General features: G+C 43.2%; 1 protein-coding gene across 2 annotated transcripts; it reads left to right on the top strand.

Annotated features, from left to right (window-relative positions):
* The first annotated feature begins 7,833 nt into the window (after positions 1 to 7,833).
* On the top strand, positions 7,834 to 20,274 carry SIX4 (SIX homeobox 4). 2 transcript variants are annotated; one of them, XM_024998078.2, is made up of 4 exons: positions 7,834 to 8,039; positions 8,252 to 9,099; positions 11,848 to 12,536; positions 15,915 to 20,274. In XM_024998078.2, exons 1-4 carry the CDS (start codon positions 8,037 to 8,039, stop codon positions 16,709 to 16,711), a joined length of 2,337 nt encoding a protein of 778 aa, XP_024853846.1. In that variant the 5' UTR covers positions 7,834 to 8,036; the 3' UTR covers positions 16,712 to 20,274. The 2 variants fall into 2 exon arrangements, with proteins under 2 accessions (XP_024853846.1, XP_024853845.1); XM_024998077.2 differs by having other exon boundaries at positions 7,834 to 9,099.
* The last annotated feature ends 725 nt before the right edge of the window (positions 20,275 to 20,999 follow it).

Raw genomic sequence — 20,999 nt, 5'->3', positions numbered from 1 at the left:
TATTCTGAGCACTGTATTGTAATCTGACCCAAATTCCATCAGAAGTGGGCATACAAACTTTTTCAAATTAACCCATACAATGAATACCAACGGAATATACTCATAGTAATCTTTTCTCTTTTCAATAAAAATATAAAGAGGAATATTTCAACTCTCACTTGTTTTTAAACAGTGAACTCAACAGGCAACCCACACTGTGGAAATACAGTTGGGATTTCCATGTGCTATGGAAGGAGAACATGACAAACAGCTGTATACCACATCTGGGAACCAACAGACCAAGGCAGGCCACAGCACAGGCCTTTATATTAGTAGAAAGACATGAGGGATTTACCTAACAAAAACACCGTGACATTTGTGTGATCATAATATTGTTCATTGTTGTTGTTCTTTAGTCAGCAAGTCAGATTTGACTCTTTGCAACCCCATGGACTATAAATAACCTAGCAGGCTACTCTGCCCATGGGATTTCCCAGGCAAGAATACTGGAGTGGGTAGCCATTTCCTTCTCCAATATTGTTCACTAACAGAAACTAAACAAATGTAACTTTTACTAAAATAGGCAATATCAAATGCTGTGCTGGAGACATTATGCTGCAATTTTACTAAAAAAAATTTTTTTAGTTGACATGCCTGCAAGACATGTGAGATCTAAATTCCCCCACCAAGGTTCGAACCCAGATCCCCTGCAGTGGAAGTGTGGAGCCTTAACCACTAAATCAGCAGGGATGTTCCTTTGCTGCTATTTATTGAAAGAGACCACATCCAAACCAGTGAGTCAAAGTGAAGCGCTCTAAAAATAAAGACAATTTTTAGGATCTTTATATTTTAACAGAAAAGGAAACTTCTGGTGAAAGACAGAACATGATTAGTGTGCAAATAAAACTTTTAGCCAAAACTAAATGAGAACTTATCCACCAAGTTAGCAATACTGCTAGAGAAGACTCTTGAGAGTCCCTTGGACTGCAAGGAGGTCAAATCAGTCAACCCTAAAGGAATATTCATTAGAAGAATGGTTGCTAAAGCTGAAGCTCCAATACTTTGGCCACCTGATAGGAAGAGCTGACTCACTGGAAAAGACTGATCCTGGGAAAGATTGAAGACAAAAGAAGGGAGCAGCAAAGGATGAGATGGTTAGATAGCATTTCTGATGGACATGAATTTGAGCAAATTCAGGGAGAAAGTGGAGGACAGAGGAGTCTGGCTTGCTACAGTCCATGAGGTTGCCAAGAGTAGGACATGAATTAGCGACTGAAAACCAATGACAACAATGTTTATCATCACCAAAACACTTTTAATCATTTCTCTGAACAGGAGACCTCAAAGCACTTTTGTGCAGTGAATTGCTTTTCCTTTCTCCCAAGCCTTGAGATTAAGGCAAGGAAAGCACTGAAGATTATGGGAGGAAACATTGCTACCAGCTCTATCTTTTCCCCCGGTTGGAAATTACTGTCAGAGAAGCATGGTAACAGCAGCTGACTTGGAAGTCTACCAGATTAGCATTACTCATTGAGCTAGAACCAGTAGAAAGTAGTGATTATAGATTTGGCTCCTAGCATCAAGAGAGCTGAATTCAAGTTCTGCCTGCCTCATTTACTAGCTACACGACTAAAAGCACCAGTTTTCCCAAATAAAAGATGTGGATAATACCAGCACAACCAGCACACTGGACTGAAGACACCACTAGCACAGAGTAAGAGCTCAGTAACTGTGATCTGTTATTAAGAGTTGCTCATGTCCAACTAAGTTGCTAAGTCGTGTCCAACTCTGCAACCCCATGAACTACAGCATGCCAGGCTTCCCTGTTCTTCACTATCTCTAAGACTTTGCTAGTATAGGTATTATTAGTGAGTGGTAGTATCTACACAAGGCATGTACTAGGAAGAACCTGTCATTTTAAAAACAGACCTAACCAACTTTATTTTGTTCATTCACTAGGCCCTGTCCAACTCTCTGTGACCCCATGGACTGCAACACACCAGGCTTCCTTGTCCTTCACTATCTCCTGGAGTTTGTTCAAACTCATGTCCAGTGAGTCGGCAATAACCATCCAACCATCTCATCCTCTGTCACCCTTCTCCTCCTGCCTTCAATCTTTCCCAGCATCAGAGTCTTTTCCAATGAGTCAGATCTTCACATCACCTGGCCAAAGTATTGGGAGTTTCAGCTTCAGCGTCAGTCCTTCCAATGAATATCCAGGATTGAGTTCCTTTAGGATTGACTGGTTTAATCTCTTTGCTGTCCAAGAGACTCTCAAGAGTTTTCTCCAACACTACAGTTCAAAAGCATCAATTTTTCAGAGCTCAGCCTTCTTTATGGTCCAGCTCTCATCTCCATACATGACTACTAGAAAAACCACAGCTTTGACTAGGCAGACTTTTGCCAGCAAAGTGATGTCTCTGTTCTTTAATACACTGCCTAGGTTTGTCCTAGCTTTTCTTCAGAATCTGCCGGCAATGCAGGAGACCCAGGTTCAATCCTTGGGTCGGAAAGATACCCTGGAGAAGGGAATGGCTATCCACTCCAGTATTCTTTCCTGGAGAATTCCATGGACAGAGAAGCCTGGCAGGCTACAGTCCATGAGGTTGCAAAGAATCGAACACAGCTGAGCAACCGACTTACAGCACATACTCAGTGCTCTGTGGCAACCTACATTTTTTGGAAAGAAATCCAAAAAAGAGGGAATATATGTACATGTGTGGCTGATTCACTTTGCTGTGCAGCAGAAACACATAATTGTAAAGTAACTATAGCCCAATAAAAAATGAAATAAATTTTGGAAAACAGAACTGTTTTTGAGCCAAATTTCTTATCTTCCCTCAACTGGGTTTCCCTCCTCCACATAATACACTTCACAGGGTTCCTGTAATGATTAAATAACATGATATGCATATACGAAGGCCTCATAGACAATAGAAACTCTGAAAAGTATACCATTAACACTGGTGGAGTTCACTAATGCAGAATGGTCAGAAAACTTTGAGGAAGAACGCACTGATAGCACCAGATTTCTGATTGAAATGGAACCTCAGCCTTTGTGAAAAACGCCCAACTATCAGGTTAACCACTTTCATCAAGATAGCTATATCCCAATGAAAGTTTTCCACTTGATAAAGATGGTAGTGGTTTAGTCACTAAGTCATGTCCAACTCTTGCAACCCCATACACTGTACTGTAGCCTGCCAGGCTCCTCTGTCTATGGGATTTCCCAGGCAAGTATACTAGAGTGGGTTGCCATTTCCTTCTCCAGGGGATCTTCCTGACCCAGGAATTGAACCCAGGTCTCCGGCATTGCAAGTGGATTCTTTATTGACTGAGCTACAAGTAATAGGAGCCCAGTATTTCTCTTCCCAAATCTGCTCATCCTCTAGCATACTTAAGTGCAGATTCTACCTCTCTTGGATAATGTTTCTCAAAGGCAACCCTTCCTTTCCAGCCCCAAGGCTATGAACCCAGGTTAAACCTTCCCAATCTGTTGAAGGCTTGTATTGTTTTGTTGACTGTGGATAGCATCCCACCCTGTTCTTAGGGAAAACAGCTCCTCCCCCACAGAACTGGGCAGTTCTAATGGGCCTGCCAATTGCAATGCTGGCCCTCTGGCCTTGGGGTTGACAACAGAACCCTATGGACCAATCAGAGATCATCCCTAGAATTTATCAAATTGGCAGTAAGGAAAAAGCAGCAGAGCCTCTTAAAGCTAGAAAATGTGTGCTGGGAACGCCTGGAAGCCCAGGGTTCCAACCTCCTGGGGAAAGCCCCTTTGAAAGACAAAACTACTTTGATGAAAGACGCAGAGGCCAGTGAAAAGGGACAATGAATGGGTCTTTAAGTCTGACCAACTGCATTCTACTCTTCCCATTCTGGTATTATGATCCAAAATTTTCATCTTTTTGCCTAGGCCAGTTCAAGTGGAGTTTCTGGCTCCTGGGGAAATTAACATCACTAAGAGGCAAAAATGCTGCTACATTTGGGAGAGAACTAGAACCTGGCACTTAAGTCTCTGCCAGGATCTTTCCCTCCACCATCATCCAGGTGACTCACTAGGTCACTCTCCTCATCTAGTGCTCATTAGCATCCTCGACAGGCAGAGAGTTTGGTCACTGAGAACTCCCACGTATTACATCCAAGACTCCTTCTACCAGTCTTCTCTTTTTTTAGGTAAGTTTGAAAAATCCTAGAGAAAGACTGAATGTTTTGGTTTGGTGCCAGTGCCCAACCCTGGACCACTCAACTATATGGCCATAATATTACTCACAACATAGCCACTATACCACTATGTCCACCACACCACAGGAAAATGAGCATTTCATTCAAAGTCCCTCATAATTTGTCCCCAACATGCCTTTTAAGCTAATCTCCCATCATACACCTATATAAAACCCACACTTCTGACACACTGAATTACTCAGTATATTCAGAAATAAACCACACGGCTTCATGGCTCCATGCTTTGTTCCCTCTGCCTCTAATGAACTCTATCCTTGAACTCTCAAAATTCTTGTCCTTAAAGATCCAGCTAAAAATCCATTCCCCATTGCCTTTTGCCTCTCAGAATTAATCTCTTTATCCTTAACACTCATATATCCTGTATTGTACTTACTTACAAATATGTCTTGCTTCCCCTACTAGATTTTAAGTTACTCAGGGTCAGAGACCCCAATTTTATCCTTCAGTATGTAATGCAAAACCATGCACTTAATCAGAACTCAATAAATATTTAGCAAATGAAAGATCTTTCAGAAATGCTGATTACATATCATCAACTGTTGGTCACTAAATAGCAAAGGAACACCTCCTACCTAGGAGACTACTTTACAACCTAACTTCCTTAATATAAGTTTTTGGAAGCAGAAAGAACTGACCAAGATACAGATACACAGCCTTCCCTCTATCCAGATAGCCAAAGTCGGTTTTGAGAAAAGAAATCTCCATTCTTTTTTTTTTTTTTTTGGCTGTGCTGGGTCTTCGCTGCTGCTCAGGCTTTTCTCTAGTTGCAAGAGACCGGGGGCTACTCTCTAGTTGCAGTATGTGGGCTTCTCACTGCGATGGCTTCTCCTGTCGTGGAGTTTGGGCTCTAGGGCATACAGGCTTCAGTAGTTGTGGCATGCGGGCTCCGTAGTTGCGTCTCTCTGGCTCTAGAGCACAGGCTCAACAGTTGTGGGGCAGGGGCTTAGTTGCTCAGTGGCATGTGGGATCTTCCCCAACCAGGGGTCAAACCTGTGTCTCCTGCTTTGGCAGGCAGATTCTTCACCACTGAGCCACCAGGGAAGCCCCAGAAATCTCCATTCTTGATAGCAACGCCATTAGATATTTTTAAGCAAAGTGCAATATTTTGTGCTGAACTATGTTTTCTTCACTATGCTAAAATGGCAAAAGATTTCTGTGTTGCTCATCATTATCTTCAGGCAGGAAGGAAGAGAAAGAGAAACAAGCAGCTTAGTTTTCACTCTTAGGCAATCCCAACCTCAACTCCATTTTCCCAAATCAAAACATAGCTTTAGTCTGTACATCAGCACAGCAGACTCAACGTTCACAGTATGGCAGACACAGGAAGTAGAAGCAAGTACTCAGCAATTTTACAAGTCATTTGACAAAAAAGTGCCCCAAGATTAACTCCACATACCCTCAAGTCTGGTGTTCTACATCAATGTAGCTAACCATATTTGAGTCAAGGGCTTCCAGCCCACTTCGAATTGCTGCCAGAATGAGCTCGGACACTCAGCCAGCTAAAGGAATCCGGAGCCTGGTGTTGGATTTCACTTCTGGTCCTATAGAAATCTCTTACTGGAGCTATAGAATACCAACGTAGCTACAGGCTACAGATATTATAAAACAGGATATCTGTTGAACTTGAGACTCTGGAGGCAAATATACACAAGACATGCAGAAACCCAATGCATGATTTTCCAAGTTAATGCATTATATTTGATTAATAATAAGCCTGAGGAAGATTCCTATGATCTGCACTTGGATAGCCCTTTAATATAGCCAAATGAATTTTCATTAGGTATATACAACTGAAAAGTTTCCTACTTTGCACTATCATGAGGGAGATAAAAAACATTTAACAAAGATTAATTATGTGCCAGGTGCTTTTGGGCACATCTTATCTCATTTAATCCTCACAACAATCCTGTCCACTTTTTATAGTCAAGTAGCTAATAAATGGCAGAGCTAGGATTAAACCTACACCTAGCTAACTGATCCCCAAATCCACATGCTTTCCACTAAACCACACTACCTCCTGTCTACTTTGCTCTGATAAATACACTTTTAAAATTCAAGGAACTAAATGGAATGTGATATCCAGAATTAGATCCAGGAACAGAAGACAGATATTAGTGAAAAAACTGGTGAATCCAAAAAAAGGTCCTGAGTTCAGTTAACAGTATTGCACCAATGTTAATTTGTTTGGACAAATGTATTGCTATAATGTAAGATATTAACATCATGGAAAGTTAGGTAAAGAGTAAGTGAGAACCCTATTCTCTTTATGACTGTATTATAAGTCAAAATTATTCTAAAATAAAAAGCATATTTTTAAAAATTCAATAAAGTTATGAATCTCAGATATTGTCCAGAAGTTCAATGCCTAACTGGATATTTCCAATGGGATAGAAACATGTGGTCTTTTGTATAATTATAAATTTTGAATCTACCAGAGATGTCAGTGCTGGCTTCATTAGGGTAGTACAAAAGCAAGTTAAGCCCAAAGTAAAATGACTTGATTGTTGACCAGCAATAAAAATGCAGCCTGTCCACAAAAAAGGAAAATCTCATCAAGCTGAATACCATAGCAGGTGACCTAAACAGTTGCTTTAAAATATGCTGAAGTGAGCATTTACAGGTAATTGGGAAGCAGAAACAAAACAAAGCCACCTAGAAGTAAAGGTTAGGACGAAGTCATTAAAATGTTGCATTTTTGAGAATGAGTATCAGCAGGTAGATTCAAGTGACCCACAGTAATCAGAGAAGGAGAGAGGGGTTCATTCTTTTTGGAGTGAAAACCTCACGCAAACTGTGAAGGAAAGATGCATAGCTGCAAAAAGCAGCAGACTCCACACCCTCAGGCACTTCACCTCAAACCAGAGGGCAGTCTCCCATCTGTTTATATTGTGGAAATGGCTGCTGATCCTGGACTCATCTCCTCCAAGACACCTGCACATAGAGATTGGTTTCTACCAGGAAGATCGTCTCCAAAAAACTGTTCATACACTTCCATTAAAAGAGGTTCATATAGAAGCTTAAATTTCCATACTGTTATTATAATCTACAAGTTAGATCTCTTCTACCCTGCTGACCCAGGATAAACATGGTAAAACAGTCTACATACTTCGTTGTATCAGGTTCATCTCAGTTGGGTTGCCAGCCCTCCAGGTGACTTAAGGTTAAAAACATTTTTTTTAAGGCTTCTTGTTTTTGTGTTCTCAGTGGGCTATTTACACCATTTTCAAGCATCCCTCCTCCTTTGGAATTTTAATTTTCTGTGAACGCTTCCCCCATAGGGCATTCCCTAGTGCCATTTTATTCTTGACCCTTTTCAATACAAAATCCTTAATAAAGACAATGGAAAGTAGGGTGAAAGCAGGGAAGCTGAAATTTTGTCATCTAGATACTGAGGGTGGCCTCTTTGTTAAGAATCTAGCATCCAGACCTTGAGGTCACACGATTAGTATTCCCATTGGAATCGTAGGGACTCTCTTTCAAAGAGTCTTCTGTCCAGTTTTCAGGCCACGTTAGGCACGTTCCCGCCCAGAAGCAGGGCCTGAAAAGAATGTCGGTGTTTTCCTTCAGGTATAGGTGCCTGGGGGTCAAGGGAGAGGGAACTGCAAGGGGTGGAGTGGGAGGCGGGTGATAGACAGGGATAGAAACTGTGTCTCCTCCTCCCTCTGAATGCGAAATAGCCAATGGGGTGGCGCGGCCGAGCCGGCCCGGCCGCCAGTGCCATATAGTATGCAGCAACCGGAGGAGTCACGTTGGGGGAACGGCAGAAAGCAGCTATCCTTTTACACTACTTTGCTCTAGCAGCTATCTTAATGGTGACTGCGTGGCCGGGGGGAAACCTGATCGGCCAGATCCAGCCGAAACCAGGAGGGAGGGAGTGGGCTTTCCGGAGGGGGGGAGGGGGGAGGGAGACGAAGAAGGAGGAGTAAGAGAGGGGAAAAGAAAGAGGAAAAGAGTGCGAGGGAGTGAGGGAGGGAGGAAAATAAACAACAACAAAAAAATGTCCTCTTCCTCCCCCACCGGGCAGATTGCAAGTGCGGCGGACATCAAGCAGGAGAATGGGATGGAAAGCGCCTCGGAGGGGCAGGAGGCGCCCCGAGAAGTGGCGGGGGGCGCGGCGGCGGCGGCGGGGCTGAGCCCCCCGGCTCCAGCCCCTTTCCCCCTGGAGCCGGGGGACGCCGCGGCTGCCGCCGCCAGGGTGAGCGGAGAGGAAGGGGCAGTGGCTGCAGTGGCGGCGGCGGCCGGGGCGGCGGTGGATCAGGTACAACTCCACTCGGAACTTCTGGGCAGGCACCACCACGCCGCGGCCGCCGCCGCGCAGACCCCACTGGCCTTCTCGCCAGACCATGTCGCCTGCGTGTGCGAGGCGCTGCAGCAGGGGGGCAACCTGGACCGCCTGGCCCGGTTCCTGTGGTCCCTGCCCCAGAGCGACCTGCTACGTGGCAACGAGAGCCTGCTGAAGGCGCGAGCGCTGGTGGCCTTCCACCAGGGCATCTACCCCGAGCTCTACAGCATCCTCGAGAGCCACAGCTTCGAGTCGGCTAACCACCCGCTGCTGCAGCAGCTCTGGTACAAGGCACGCTACACCGAGGCCGAGCGAGCCCGCGGCCGGCCGCTGGGCGCGGTGGACAAGTACCGGCTACGCAGGAAATTCCCCCTGCCCCGCACCATCTGGGACGGCGAGGAGACGGTGTATTGTTTCAAGGAGAAGTCGCGCAACGCGCTCAAGGAGCTCTACAAGCAGAATCGCTACCCTTCGCCGGCCGAGAAGCGGCACCTGGCCAAGATCACCGGCCTCTCCCTCACCCAGGTCAGCAACTGGTTCAAGAACCGCCGGCAGCGCGATCGGAACCCCTCCGAGACCCAGTCCAAAAGGTGAGCGCCAACTTTCCTCCTCCTCCCCCTTCCTCTCCCCCACCCCCTTCCCAGCTTTCTTTTCCTCCAAGTGCTCGCAAACATGGCGCTTACCTTCCCCACCAGCCTGGTCCGGCTGCCCACCTCTCCCCGCCCCCCACCTCTCTCCCCGGCCCCCACCTCTCTCCCCGGCCCGGGGCGCGGGGCGGGGGGTGGGGGGGCGAGGGGCGGGGGAACCTCTCTCCTTACCCTCCCCCACCTCCCCCCAGAAGTTTCTGGTCGCCTGCCTAGGTCTCAGTCCCCGCCCCCACCTCGGCTGGCCACTACTGCCCGGCTTCCCACCCCCATCCCGCCGGCTTTGAAGTTGCCACTCTCTCTCCGGTTCTGTCCGGGCGAAGGAGCGTGTGTAGGCGCCGGAACGGTAGTTCTCCTGTCCGCCCGAGGCCCACGGAGGTTGCCAGCGCCGGGCCGGGTCTGCGCCTCAGAGGGGTCACGCCAGCCCAGCGCGCGCGCGCGCTCCCCGGACCCCCAGGGTTCGGCCGGCTGGGGCCCGCGTTGGAGGTGGCCGTGGCCGTTCTGGAAGGAGAACGGGGTGGCGGGGGGCGGGGGGGGGGCTGGCGGCGCAGAAGGGGGTCTGGGGGTGTCGAGGTTTTATGTGACAGAGTTAATCATTCACCCTGCCCTCGCTGGTTCCCTTCGCGGCCGCGGCAACTGTGGGGTGTTGGTGCGGCTCGGCTCTGCGGTGTTTTGAAACCTGATTCTGAACTCCTTCGGATCGGATTTCAGCGCCTCGGGGGTGGTGGGGCTGCGGGACTGCTTCCTTGGCCCCGGACAACTGCGTGTCTCCTTCCTGGCGTGGTGATGGGGGGTAGAGGCAGGCTGGCACCGGGCGGGAGGCAGGAAAGAAGTGGGGGCGCTATCCACTCCGCACCTCTCTGAGCGCCCACCCTGGCGGGTTTGAACTTTTTGACTGCCAGGTATTTATTTTTTCCCAACTGGTAGAAAATACCGGGTTTTCCGCCTCTTTGGTACGTCCTCCTGAGTCAGACACCTAGTCTGAGAGTCTCTGTGTTGTATTGTTGGACGAAGTGTAAAGCCAACCCCGCGGGGACAGGAGAGAAAGAATCCAAAAAGCAGCTCGTAGGCTCTGCTGTAGGGCGGAATCTGGGAGCCGGGGAGCCCGGCCCGGCCGGGAGAAGGTGATCGCCCGGCGCATTCCAGAGCCCGCTGTGGGCCGCTCCTGCCCTGCGCTCCCGCGGGGCCGGGAGCTACGAGCCACGGCTCCGGCATTCCTCGCCCCAGGCAGGGAGGAAGGCTCGGTGTCCGAGCCCGGCCTGGCGGTAACCAAAACAAAACGCGCCCCGCGACCGGCGTGCACCCCGACCTACGTGCACCCCTCCGCAGACTTGCGGGGCGACCCGGAGGAGGCCCCTTGGTAACAACACGCCACCTGCCCCCGCTCCTGCTTGAGGCAGCGGATCCCATCGCCTACGGAATCTGCAGGCCAGGTCTAGGGGGTGGGAGCGGCGCGCAGTCCAACTGCCCTGCAGCCTCCACTCCCCGGCGCGTTCCCCGGGTCTCCTCCGCCACGCTCAGCCTGCTTCTCTCCCTACTCCACACCCCCGCCCCCGGCCCAGTTGCCTGGTTGAGGCCCCTCTCCGGATCTACCTCCCACCCGCACCCCCGGTGAGTCACCCTCGCAGACGGCGACGGCGGCTCAGCCTCAGCTCGTAAATCAAAGCGCTTTCTGCGCTCCTGGCCCCGCAGCCCAAAGCCCGAGTAATCCCCTCCCCAAGGCATGAAAGCGAACCGACTGCTGGGCACTGCAGGGATGTCGGATCTTCTACTGGGCCAAGTCCCGCCGCGCTCCAAACGGCCGCTGTTATACGCCCCCCGTCCCCACCCCCCTCCCCAGCCTCAGACCAAATGGGAAACCCCCACCACTACCATTCCCTGGATTTGGTATTTCCCCCCAAATCGGAGAGGTGAGGAACACAGTCTGGTCTGCAACGGAGCAGAAGAACTGAGGGTACTGGGGAAGGGGTCTGATAGGTACAAGGCCACTGAGTGACCCACATCCTTTCCCTCCCACCTCCCCAGGGCACTGGCTGGTGTTCGTTAAATAGGCCCTTATGGCATCCTTTGGATTCAAAGGCGACTGCACATAACAGTTCTGAAACAGCCACTTTGTTGAATGAAACAGTTGTCAATCTGGTGGAGTAGAAGTTTGGGAGCAGGTGAGAATATGATCTCTCGTTAACTAACTGGCAAACAAAAGCCAGTATTTCCCATCTCCTGCTCCTTTGACAGTTTCATTTACCTCCAAAACCACCCTAATCTGAATTGGTTTGAAGGGAAGGGAAAGAGTTCCTAAAGCAAGATGATTGACCACCCCTTTGATGAGTTTTTTCCTATGGTATAGGTAGAAGCATTTTTAACAGTAAGAAGTAATTTCAGGGCTATCCAAAAAAAAAAAGTATACAATTCTGTAAATCCTGTTAGCTGAATTTACATCTTTCAGATCTCTGGGCGTTCTCTGAATTTATTATTAGTAAAGGTGACTGAGATAGGAGAATTCCTCTTCCTAGATACCCTGGTCAAAATCTGCTGAAATCCCTCATAGCTAAAACAAGACTAAAAGATTTTCTGCTGTGCTTTCCTTAGACACAGCTTTTAATGGGGTTCGAGGCTGGTTTTACAAACAGTTGGCGCTATGTACCTTGTCATGCCCCTGACTTTCTGAACGTCTTGATTTCCTCCTCTGTACAGTGAGTCAGATGGCAATCCTAGCACTGAAGATGAATCCAGCAAGGGTCATGAAGACTTGTCTCCTCATCAACTCTCCGGTTCATCCGATGGTGTCACCAACCTCAGCCTTTCCAGTCACCTGGAGCCAGTATATATGCAACAAATTGGAAATGCTAAAATATCGTTAAGCTCCTCTGGAGTTTTATTGAACGGAAGTTTGGTACCTGCAAGTACTTCACCTGTCTTCCTTAATGGTAATTCTTTCATTCAGGGACCCAATGGAGTTATCCTTAATGGATTAAGTGTGGGAAATACACAGACAGTATCTTTGAACCCACCAAAAATGGCATCAAACATTATGAGCAATGGTATATCCATGACTGACATACTGGGGTCTACCTCCCAGGACGTGAAGGAATTCAAAGTTCTCCAGAGCTCTTCAGCTAACTCAGCAGCCACCACCTCCTATAGCCCCAGTGCTCCCGTGTCGTTCCCAGGGCTGATACCCAGTGCCGAGGTGAAAAGAGAAAGTATTCAAACAGTGGCTTCCCAGGATGGAGGCTCTGTGGTGACTTTTACCACACCAGTGCAAATTAACCAGTATGGCATCGTCCAGATCCCCAATTCTGGAGCAAACAGCCAGTTCCTTAATGGAAGCATTGGATTCTCTCCACTGCAGCTGCCTCCTGTTTCAGTGGCAGCTTCACAAGGTAAAAGTCTTATTTGGTACCATAATGCATCAGTGAATGTTTTAGCCAGCTGCTGTAAATGACGCATTTGGTGAGAGCTATAGATTGCTATTAGTCTTCGGGTACCTTACTGGCTGCTACGGCTGCAGAATAGTCTTAATTTGTTTCTCCTCCTTCACAACATCCATGTAATATCCAGCTTGCTTGGTTCCCTGGCATCCTGGGGGTGGGCTTTTATTTTCCCAACAACTGAATGGAAAAATACAGTTCACAGTGAGTCCTGCCAGTTCTACAATTATAGAAATATGCTAAGTCAATTGGTACTTACACAGTAACCCATTGCTTGATATTTTAAGATTAAAAATTAATAATATTGCTAAGAACACAAAATGAGCCAAGCAGTTGGTAAGAATGTGTACACTTCACCTAAGCATCATTTATCTGAGCAAAAGGTGTTTTAGAAGAGCAAGCTAAAAAGACTGGATCATTTGTGTTCATGTTCCTCCTATAAGTAAGATTAACAGACCTAAAGGAAAAACAGAGGAATATATGATTGTTTGTTCTGCATGTATACTAGCCTGTTAAATGTGTGGGTTTCTTTATGAAGGCAACTGTAAGCCTTATTTTATGTTTCTGGCTTTACCAAGACATCTCCTAAAGAAAGCACTGAGATGAAATTTGGAGGACCTGAGCCTGATACGCCAGTTCTTCAGCGACTTTAAGCAAATCTGGAGAGCTTTGTGTTACTGTTTTTCTATAGAAACAGGAATGGTTAGAATGGAGGTTGAAGAGCCCCCTGACTTCAGAAGTAGGAGGTGTTAGTGCATATTTTGCCTTTGTGGAAGCAAATCTGAAAGTCCAAATTTTTACCGAAACAAAAATAAGAAACTTTGCCTTAAAGATCAGCTTCCTGTAAAATGTTTTTATTAAAAAAAAATCAATTTATTCAATCTCTTTTTTTCTACAACTATGGTCTAGTTCAGTTTGTTCGAGGTACTGATGGAAATATTGTTGTGCAGTGAATTCCATTCTGCACATTTGTTTCTCTTTGGGTAAAACGGCAGTATAGTAACACACAACAGTCCTTCAGCATGCTATTTATTTCTTCATTGTTCCAGGCTATAGAAAAGATTACGCTAAGTCACTATCCAACACAGGGCAGAAATAGTCAAGCCACAGAGAAAGCCAAAGTGCTTAGTTGTATAATACTTTAATATGGATCTAACCCTTTTTCTCTCTTTAGGAAATTTCCAAATAGTAGATAACATTTTAAAGACAACAGATTTGAGCAGAAAAGCATGGTGTATACATTGGGGAAGAGAAAGGCAGGAATACTTCTCATACATAATCTAAAGAAGTGCTGCCATGGAAAATTATTACAGACTAATAGTTAATTCTTACAATGGGACATTCAGTATGAATAAGAACAGCATTTTCAGTTAAAATAGCTAAGATCAAATGACAGAACTGTCAATCCTTAGACTTGTCTGGGTGAATTGAAGACATAAGTTTAACCAGATGGGTCCAGGAAGCAACATTCTCTTAGAGTAATTGTGTATTGCAGTTCTCAGTAAAGTATTTGGGGAGTCAGCCTTTCTCATAGATACCATGCCTTTCTTACAAATGGCTAGACAAGGTAGATTATCTTTCTGTAGTTGAAATTTACATAGAAAAGCAGAATTTCTACATTTTACTCACTTTATAATCTAAGAAGATAAGCCCTTTTTTTAATATCACTATAAAATTATACTTTGTAGATCATTTCACAGCTGGGTTTTTTAAATTGATTTTGAAATTATTCAATTTCTAATTCAATTGCAACTGTACTTAAATATCAAGCTTTAGATCATATCTGCTTTTACCCTTCACGTATGTATTTCATAATATAAAAACTTTGAGAAACATTATTTTACTTATATGCAATAGCAGTTTGAGAAAATGTCTCATCTGTTATGTTATATATGGCCCTATCCAAAAATAACAAATAACTTTGTTCACATATACACTGGCAAATAATTTCACAAACACGCGACAAAGTAAACATCTATTTCAGATGTCTTTTACTGCAATTTAGTAGCCAACAAGAATTTTAAAGCCTTTTTCGTTTGTTTGACCTAAAACAAAGATTTATGTTAGAAAAGAGCTGAAACATGCATAGAAATGTTTTTCTTAAGTTCAAATAAAGTTTTCATTTTTTGTTTGTTTAAAGACATGCCTTTGCATTTAGGGTGCTTAAAAATGTTAGGAAGACATACATATATTTATGACATTTATCAATATAGGTGGCAACATAATCACAATTATTCTAGTAATTTAAGGAGGGAAATGTTTTAGGTGAATTACCTTTAACTTTGAACTGTTTTCTCAAAATAATATTTACTTTAACATTGGAGTATTTTCTCAAAATAATGAAGAGTATCTACTGCACATCTAATTCAAGATCAAGGTAAACTTCCCATTTGAATTATTCTGTCACAAAACTCCCCTAGGCCCACCTTTCCTTAAATGGCAAGATAATTGCCATTTTCCCCCATACCTAGGTGAAGGCTCAGAGGAAAAGGGTATTATCTGATGGTGGGAGTTTGTAAAGGGGGGGGGGCGGGGGGCGGGTCGTCTTCATCTGCATCGTCTTAAATTAGCTGATTTGAACATCTCAGCTTTCTACTTATATTTCTTTTTCTACTTCTGGTCTCTGCAGAATGTTATAATGAGAGTCTCAAAAGATAGAAACCCTTTTTAAAAGCATTAGCTTTAGTTCTAATGCTGTTGGATCTGTATTTTTAAAAGCACATTTCATTATTATCATTAATTCTATCACTACAATACTGAAAATTCAGAACTAGTACAACAAAAAGAAAGAAAAATCTATTGAATGTTTTGTTGACATTACTTTATGGTTAGTTTGGTGAAAGATTGCAACTTGTCTGTACAGGTTTATATGGTTAACTTTAAGCCCCAGGGTAACTCATTTTTGTGGTATTTTTTACATTTCCATTTATATTTTATGTCAGTTACTGAGCTTGTCGTGAACAAAGGCATTCTCTTTTGCATTTGTTTTCTAGTTCTAACTGGCAGAGCTAGCAATAACTATTTAACTAACTGAGAGATAACAAGTCTTAGCAATACTGAGCCAGAAAACTGAAATTAGAACTTGGAAAAGATTTTTTTTCACATTTGATTTCTAAGCCAGTAGTTCTTGCTCCTGCTTCGTCACCAGAATTACTCAAGGAGTTAAAAATATACCTGCTCTGGGACTTACTGAGTCAGACTCTCAGGAGCAGAGCCTGGAAATCTGTAGTTGTAAGTGCTCAAGAAAAATCATGTGCGTAAAAAAGTAACTTTTTTCTTTCCTTATCAGTTCCATCAATGATAAGCTGTACTTTTTTTCTTTTTTTTTAGGTAATATTTCAGTAAATTCAAGCACTTCAGATGGGAGCACATTTACAAGTGAGTCTGCCACAGTCCAACAAGGAAAGGTTTTCTTGAGCTCTCTTGCTCCCAGTGCAGTGGTATACACTGTTCCTAATTCAGGCCAGACTATAGGATCTGTTAAACAGGAGGGCGTGGAGAGGAGCCTGGTGTTTTCTCAGTTGATGCCTGTCAATCAGAATGCACAAGTAAATGCAAACCTATCTTCTGAAAGTATCTCCGGAAGTGGCCTCCACCCACTGTCCTCCTCATTAGTTAATGTATCCCCAACTCACAACTTCTCCCTGACTTCCCCAACCCTACTAAATCCCACTGAGCTAAACCCTGACATTGCTGATAGCCAGCCAATGTCTGCACCTGTGGCAAGCAAATCTACTGTGACGTCAGTCAACAACACTAACTATGCAGCTCTTCAGAACTGCTCCCTTATTTCTGGTCAAGATCTACTATCAGTACCCATGACCCAGGCTGCCCTTGGGGAAATAGTTCCCACAGGTGAAGACCAGGTGGGTCACCCCTCCCCAACAGTACACCAGGATTTTGTCAGAGAACATCATTTAGTTATGCAACCAGTAGCTAACATAAAAGAAAATTTCCTAACAAATTCTGAGAGCAAAACAACAAGCAACTTAATGATGCTGGACTCCAAATCCAAGTATGTCCTAGACAGCATGGTGGAGACTGTCTGTGAAGACCTGGAAACAGACAAGAAAGAGCTTGCCAAGCTCCAGACTGTCCAATTGGATGAAGATATGCAAGACTTGTAAACTTAATTTCCTTTTTTTTCCCCCTGGCATCAGCAGGCAAATCTTTTCATGAAGACTTGAGGACATAAAGCATTTTCCCATTTGAAGGGAAACATTAGTTTTGCAAGTAAATGCATTCAAGAGACCTTGGATTGATCTGCATGAAGATCACAGTTAAATATGCTGAAGATCACAGTTAAATATGCAGGAGTAGAACTGCATTACTATAGCCTTTTGGTTCTCTTTTCAATAGATGGAGACAGACATGAGAGATGAAATGTATCAAGAAGTCAAAGTGTATCATTTGGTTGACTTAATTCTAAGGTCAAATGGAACTTGGTAGTTTTTTAAATTAAAAATGTATACACTTAAGGTAGAAAATTAAATATCACTACAGAACATTAGAAACAATACAGTTCTTTTTGTTTACTTTTACTCCATGGGCATTGGTAAGGTTAAGAAGCATAAGTGGTACTTCATACAATTCGAAGGATATATTTTTGAATATATGAATTCTGTTTTTCAGCATTTTTGTGAAAGTCTTGCTTTGTCTCTATACAGTTCCAAATGTGACTGCTAATAGTTTAGTTGGCTGAGAAAGTTCACAACTCCACTAAGAAAACTGAAACAAGCTTCAGTATGAGTGTAAATATATTAGTCCTATAAGCAAGGATTTGGGTAATTACAGTGAATTTTATTTATGCTGTATATGTTTCTCATACTTCAGACACTATGAACTGAAAAAAATGTTTTGGTACTGTTTAATTTATTTTTATTGTTTGAACAGGAAGTGAACAGTTATTTCCAACAAAGTTTTACTTTTTGTAGGATTTTAAAAGTAATGATTTTTATCAGAAGTCTATTAAGGTCAATATTAATAACACTGAAACAGGAAATCTAACTCCCATTATTGGAATTTTGGTACTTTTTTTCACATTCTTGTTCTTTGTTTAGCAACTCTCTTATTCATTTAAATATATTTTCTATAGAATTCTACGTGCCTTTTTACCTTGTGGCCTTTTTATTCTTATTAAGGTACAGAAGTGTCAACAGAAGCACTGATGACTTTTTTCTACTATCCAACAGGGTTACTTTCACAGAATTGCTTTAAATCTGAAGAACTTAAGTTTCACTTAATGTTTTATGATGCAAATGGTTGAACAACTAATTATTGTTGATAACTTTTCATTAAAAGTAACAATTACAGACTACCAACAAAACCAATTCTGGAGGCTATGAAAACAACCATTTTAAAGTAAGGAAAGAGTTTGTATCTTCTAATGAGCAGAATTATGTCTTGTTGAAACTTGGTTCTATTTTGAATCGGTTGTTGCATTATGACGTATGACTGTTGTTTGCACTATGTTATCGCATCTTCTTTAAATCTTTTGGGGGTTTCTGTAAGCAGCTTGTTTGATAATGCTGTGAGCTGTGGTTATACAGTTGTTATCAAGACTCTGAAGAGAAGATGTAATAATACAAATACATTTGTGTAGTGAGTAAAGTCTCTGGTCTCTGTAAAGCAAGAAAAGTGAGGAAATTATCTCTTCAGAGATGACCGAAAGTTGTGGAACATGAAGATGTCATCACATCTTGCTTTCTTTAAGATCGGAACAAAGGGTCCACTCTAGCTCTCTGCATGCTCGTCAGTCCAGCATGTTGAGTAAGGGCCATAGAGGATTTCACTTTTGTTGTTATTGCAAATGGAACTTGCAGGCATACATGAAGAGCCCTTTGAAGAATTCCTCCCCCATCGTATTTTTTCTCCTCCATCATTTTGATAACGAACTTAGATCTCATTTTTTAATGGAATTAGTGAATGTTCCTAAACTGCTGAAATTACATGTTTTTTGTTTTGTTTTACAATGTCAGGCATTTTAGAGTTCTCTTCCACTCCACCACTACTTATACAGCTTGTTTGTTTCTTTGGGTGTGTGCTGATCATGTTACTGAGATTAATTACATGGTTCTATAGTGTAGTTTACATAAAAATGATGTTTTCCACTTGATTGCTGCAGATATCAAGAGTTTGTTGATTTTAAAATACCCATCCAGTAAGAAAGATGGGAAAGTTTAAAAAGTTATATATGTTATACATACATAACTCGAAAAGTTTTATATTGTCTTCCAAAAATATAATAAGCCTCTCTTTTATTCACAGTTCTTCCTATTTTCTACCTTAAGAAAGAAAAAAGATAGCACAAAACTTAAGACTTACCTAGGAAACCTATTCATACTCTAACATTATGTAATTATACCCCTACAATTACTCCAGGTAGCTACACAATATACCAGGTAAGAATCAATGCACATTATAAAGAACTTACTGTTCTTTTCTGTTCTTTCAGTAAAATAAGGGCCAGTTGGTATGAAGCCCATATATATGTGAATGAAATAAGATAAACCCCATGATCTTCCTGCACAGAATTGCAAATATTTTTTGCATTGCTAAGGGCCAGACTCAGAACCCTTGGCAGAATTTCTCTCCTACATAAACCAATGCTTAAAGATGCTGCAAATGACCCTCTAATGATCACCAAAGAGGAATCAGAATAGGGGTAAACAACTCTCCTTCAAACCCCAACCCCTGCTGCTGGCTGCGGGATTTTCAATGTGAGCCTCTCTATGCACTCTTATCAGTCAGAATATGGCGTTTAGCTCTTAGTTACACCCAATAAAGGACAATCTATTGTTTAATAAAGAGAACATGCGTTTGTCCCTCAGTCAAGCAAGAGCACCTGTGTCGTACTGCTTTGTAGCTCACGTGTATCCATAGTAATGAAAAGACTGAATCGTACGCGTTTCATTGCCTTTCTTGTGTTATGAAAGGCAAGTAGATGTTATAGCCATAGATAAAATTCATAGTTAAATTGCACACAGACCTTCAATCTCCCTGTATATGCCCTTGCGTCTTGCATGTTCAAAGCTAGATTATCGGGTAGGCGTTGCAGCCTGCTCGACTACATGTTAGACAAGTGTGCGTTAGTATATAACCAGAAGTTCTTCATTGTTTAAAATGTTTTTGACAGATCATCTCATCATAAAAATATAAATAATTCAGGAAGGCTGTGGGGAAAAGAACTACATTTTACAGAAGATGTTTTAAAAGTCTTCCTAGAACTTAGATAATAGAGCGTAACAGTTATTTTGTATCTAATTGATACATTTCATGTTAATTTCTTATTACCACCTTACATTTTATTAATCAAAATTATATAGCATGTGACTTTTGGCTTTCAGGGTTCTCAAAAATTTTTATTCTTTTGTTGCATGTACTGTATGTTTAGAGACAACCAGTTATATACTCAATATGGTTTTACTGTGCCTTACGCAAAGAGAAAATCTATACCGAATGTATATCGTGGGGTGGGTAACGGAGTCTCTACTGCACTGTCAGGTGATGGCACACGGAGCGCGTCCCAGAACATTTCTGTGCTTAATTACCCAACCAAAGATCTAAAGTATGTATGTTGTACTGTAATAGGGGTTTATGCCTGGACAATTAAGTGTTTTATTTGTTTTCTGAAATGATGTGAACTTATTTTTCTAAACACTATGCTAAATAAACTTTATATTTATACATACATTATGTTGAAAAGTTGTTTATCCCTGGGAAGGCAGAGAAGAGTAAGGAAAAGAAAAAACAAAAAATCCACACACATTTCATAGGCTGGCAAGTATAAGGATAAGAAGAGTCATTTTGGGAAAATAATCTCTGTTGACCTTTACACAAAATTACCCAGTTCACTTAATTGTGCTGCATCCTCCTTCAAGCCAAGAAATGTGTCTTACTCATTTGGGTGTCCCAAATCTGAATCTGATACCCTCTAAGGTTTAGTGAAGTTAATTGAAAGGTTCAAGGACCTTTCCATTCCCAAGCCTTATTGAAAGGGCTCAGTATAAGTCCAGTACTCTTGCCTGGAAAATCCCATGGACGGAGGAGCCTGGTAGGCTGCAGTCCATGGGGTCACTAAGAGTAGGACATGACTGAGCGTCTTCACTTTCACTTTTCACTTTCATGCATTGGGGAAGGAAATGGCAACCCACTCCAGTGTTCTTGCCTGGAGAATCCCAGGGTTGGGGGAACCTCGTGGGCTGCCGTCTATGGGGTCCCACAGAGTCGGACACAACTGAAGTGACTTAGCAGCAGCAGCAGCAGTATAACCCCATCTTTAAAACACTTCCATCAGCCAAAGTCTGGTTATATCACAGTTGGGTCCACCAGTGATTGGCTTAAAACTATGGATAGAACTGCATTACTGAGTGTGTAGAAGAGTCAGCCTTGGTACACTTTGATGCTCATTTTAAA

The sequence above is a fragment of the Bos taurus genome, chromosome 10, assembly GCF_002263795.3.
Source record: "Bos taurus isolate L1 Dominette 01449 registration number 42190680 breed Hereford chromosome 10, ARS-UCD2.0, whole genome shotgun sequence".
NCBI lineage: Eukaryota > Metazoa > Chordata > Mammalia > Artiodactyla > Bovidae > Bos > Bos taurus.
Note: the sequence above shows the minus strand (reverse complement) of the source record. Positions and strands in the feature narration are given on the sequence as shown.

Coding starts and splice junctions, on each gene's coding strand:
- SIX4 (XM_024998077.2), top strand. CDS start 8,225: ATGTCCTCTTCCTCCCCCACCGGGCAGATTGCAAGTGCGGCGGACATC. Junction 9,100..11,847: donor TCCGAGACCCAGTCCAAAAG/GTGAGCGCCAAC, acceptor TCCTCTGTACAG/TGAGTCAGATGGCAATCCTA. Junction 12,537..15,914: donor TTCAGTGGCAGCTTCACAAG/GTAAAAGTCTTA, acceptor CTTTTTTTTTAG/GTAATATTTCAGTAAATTCA.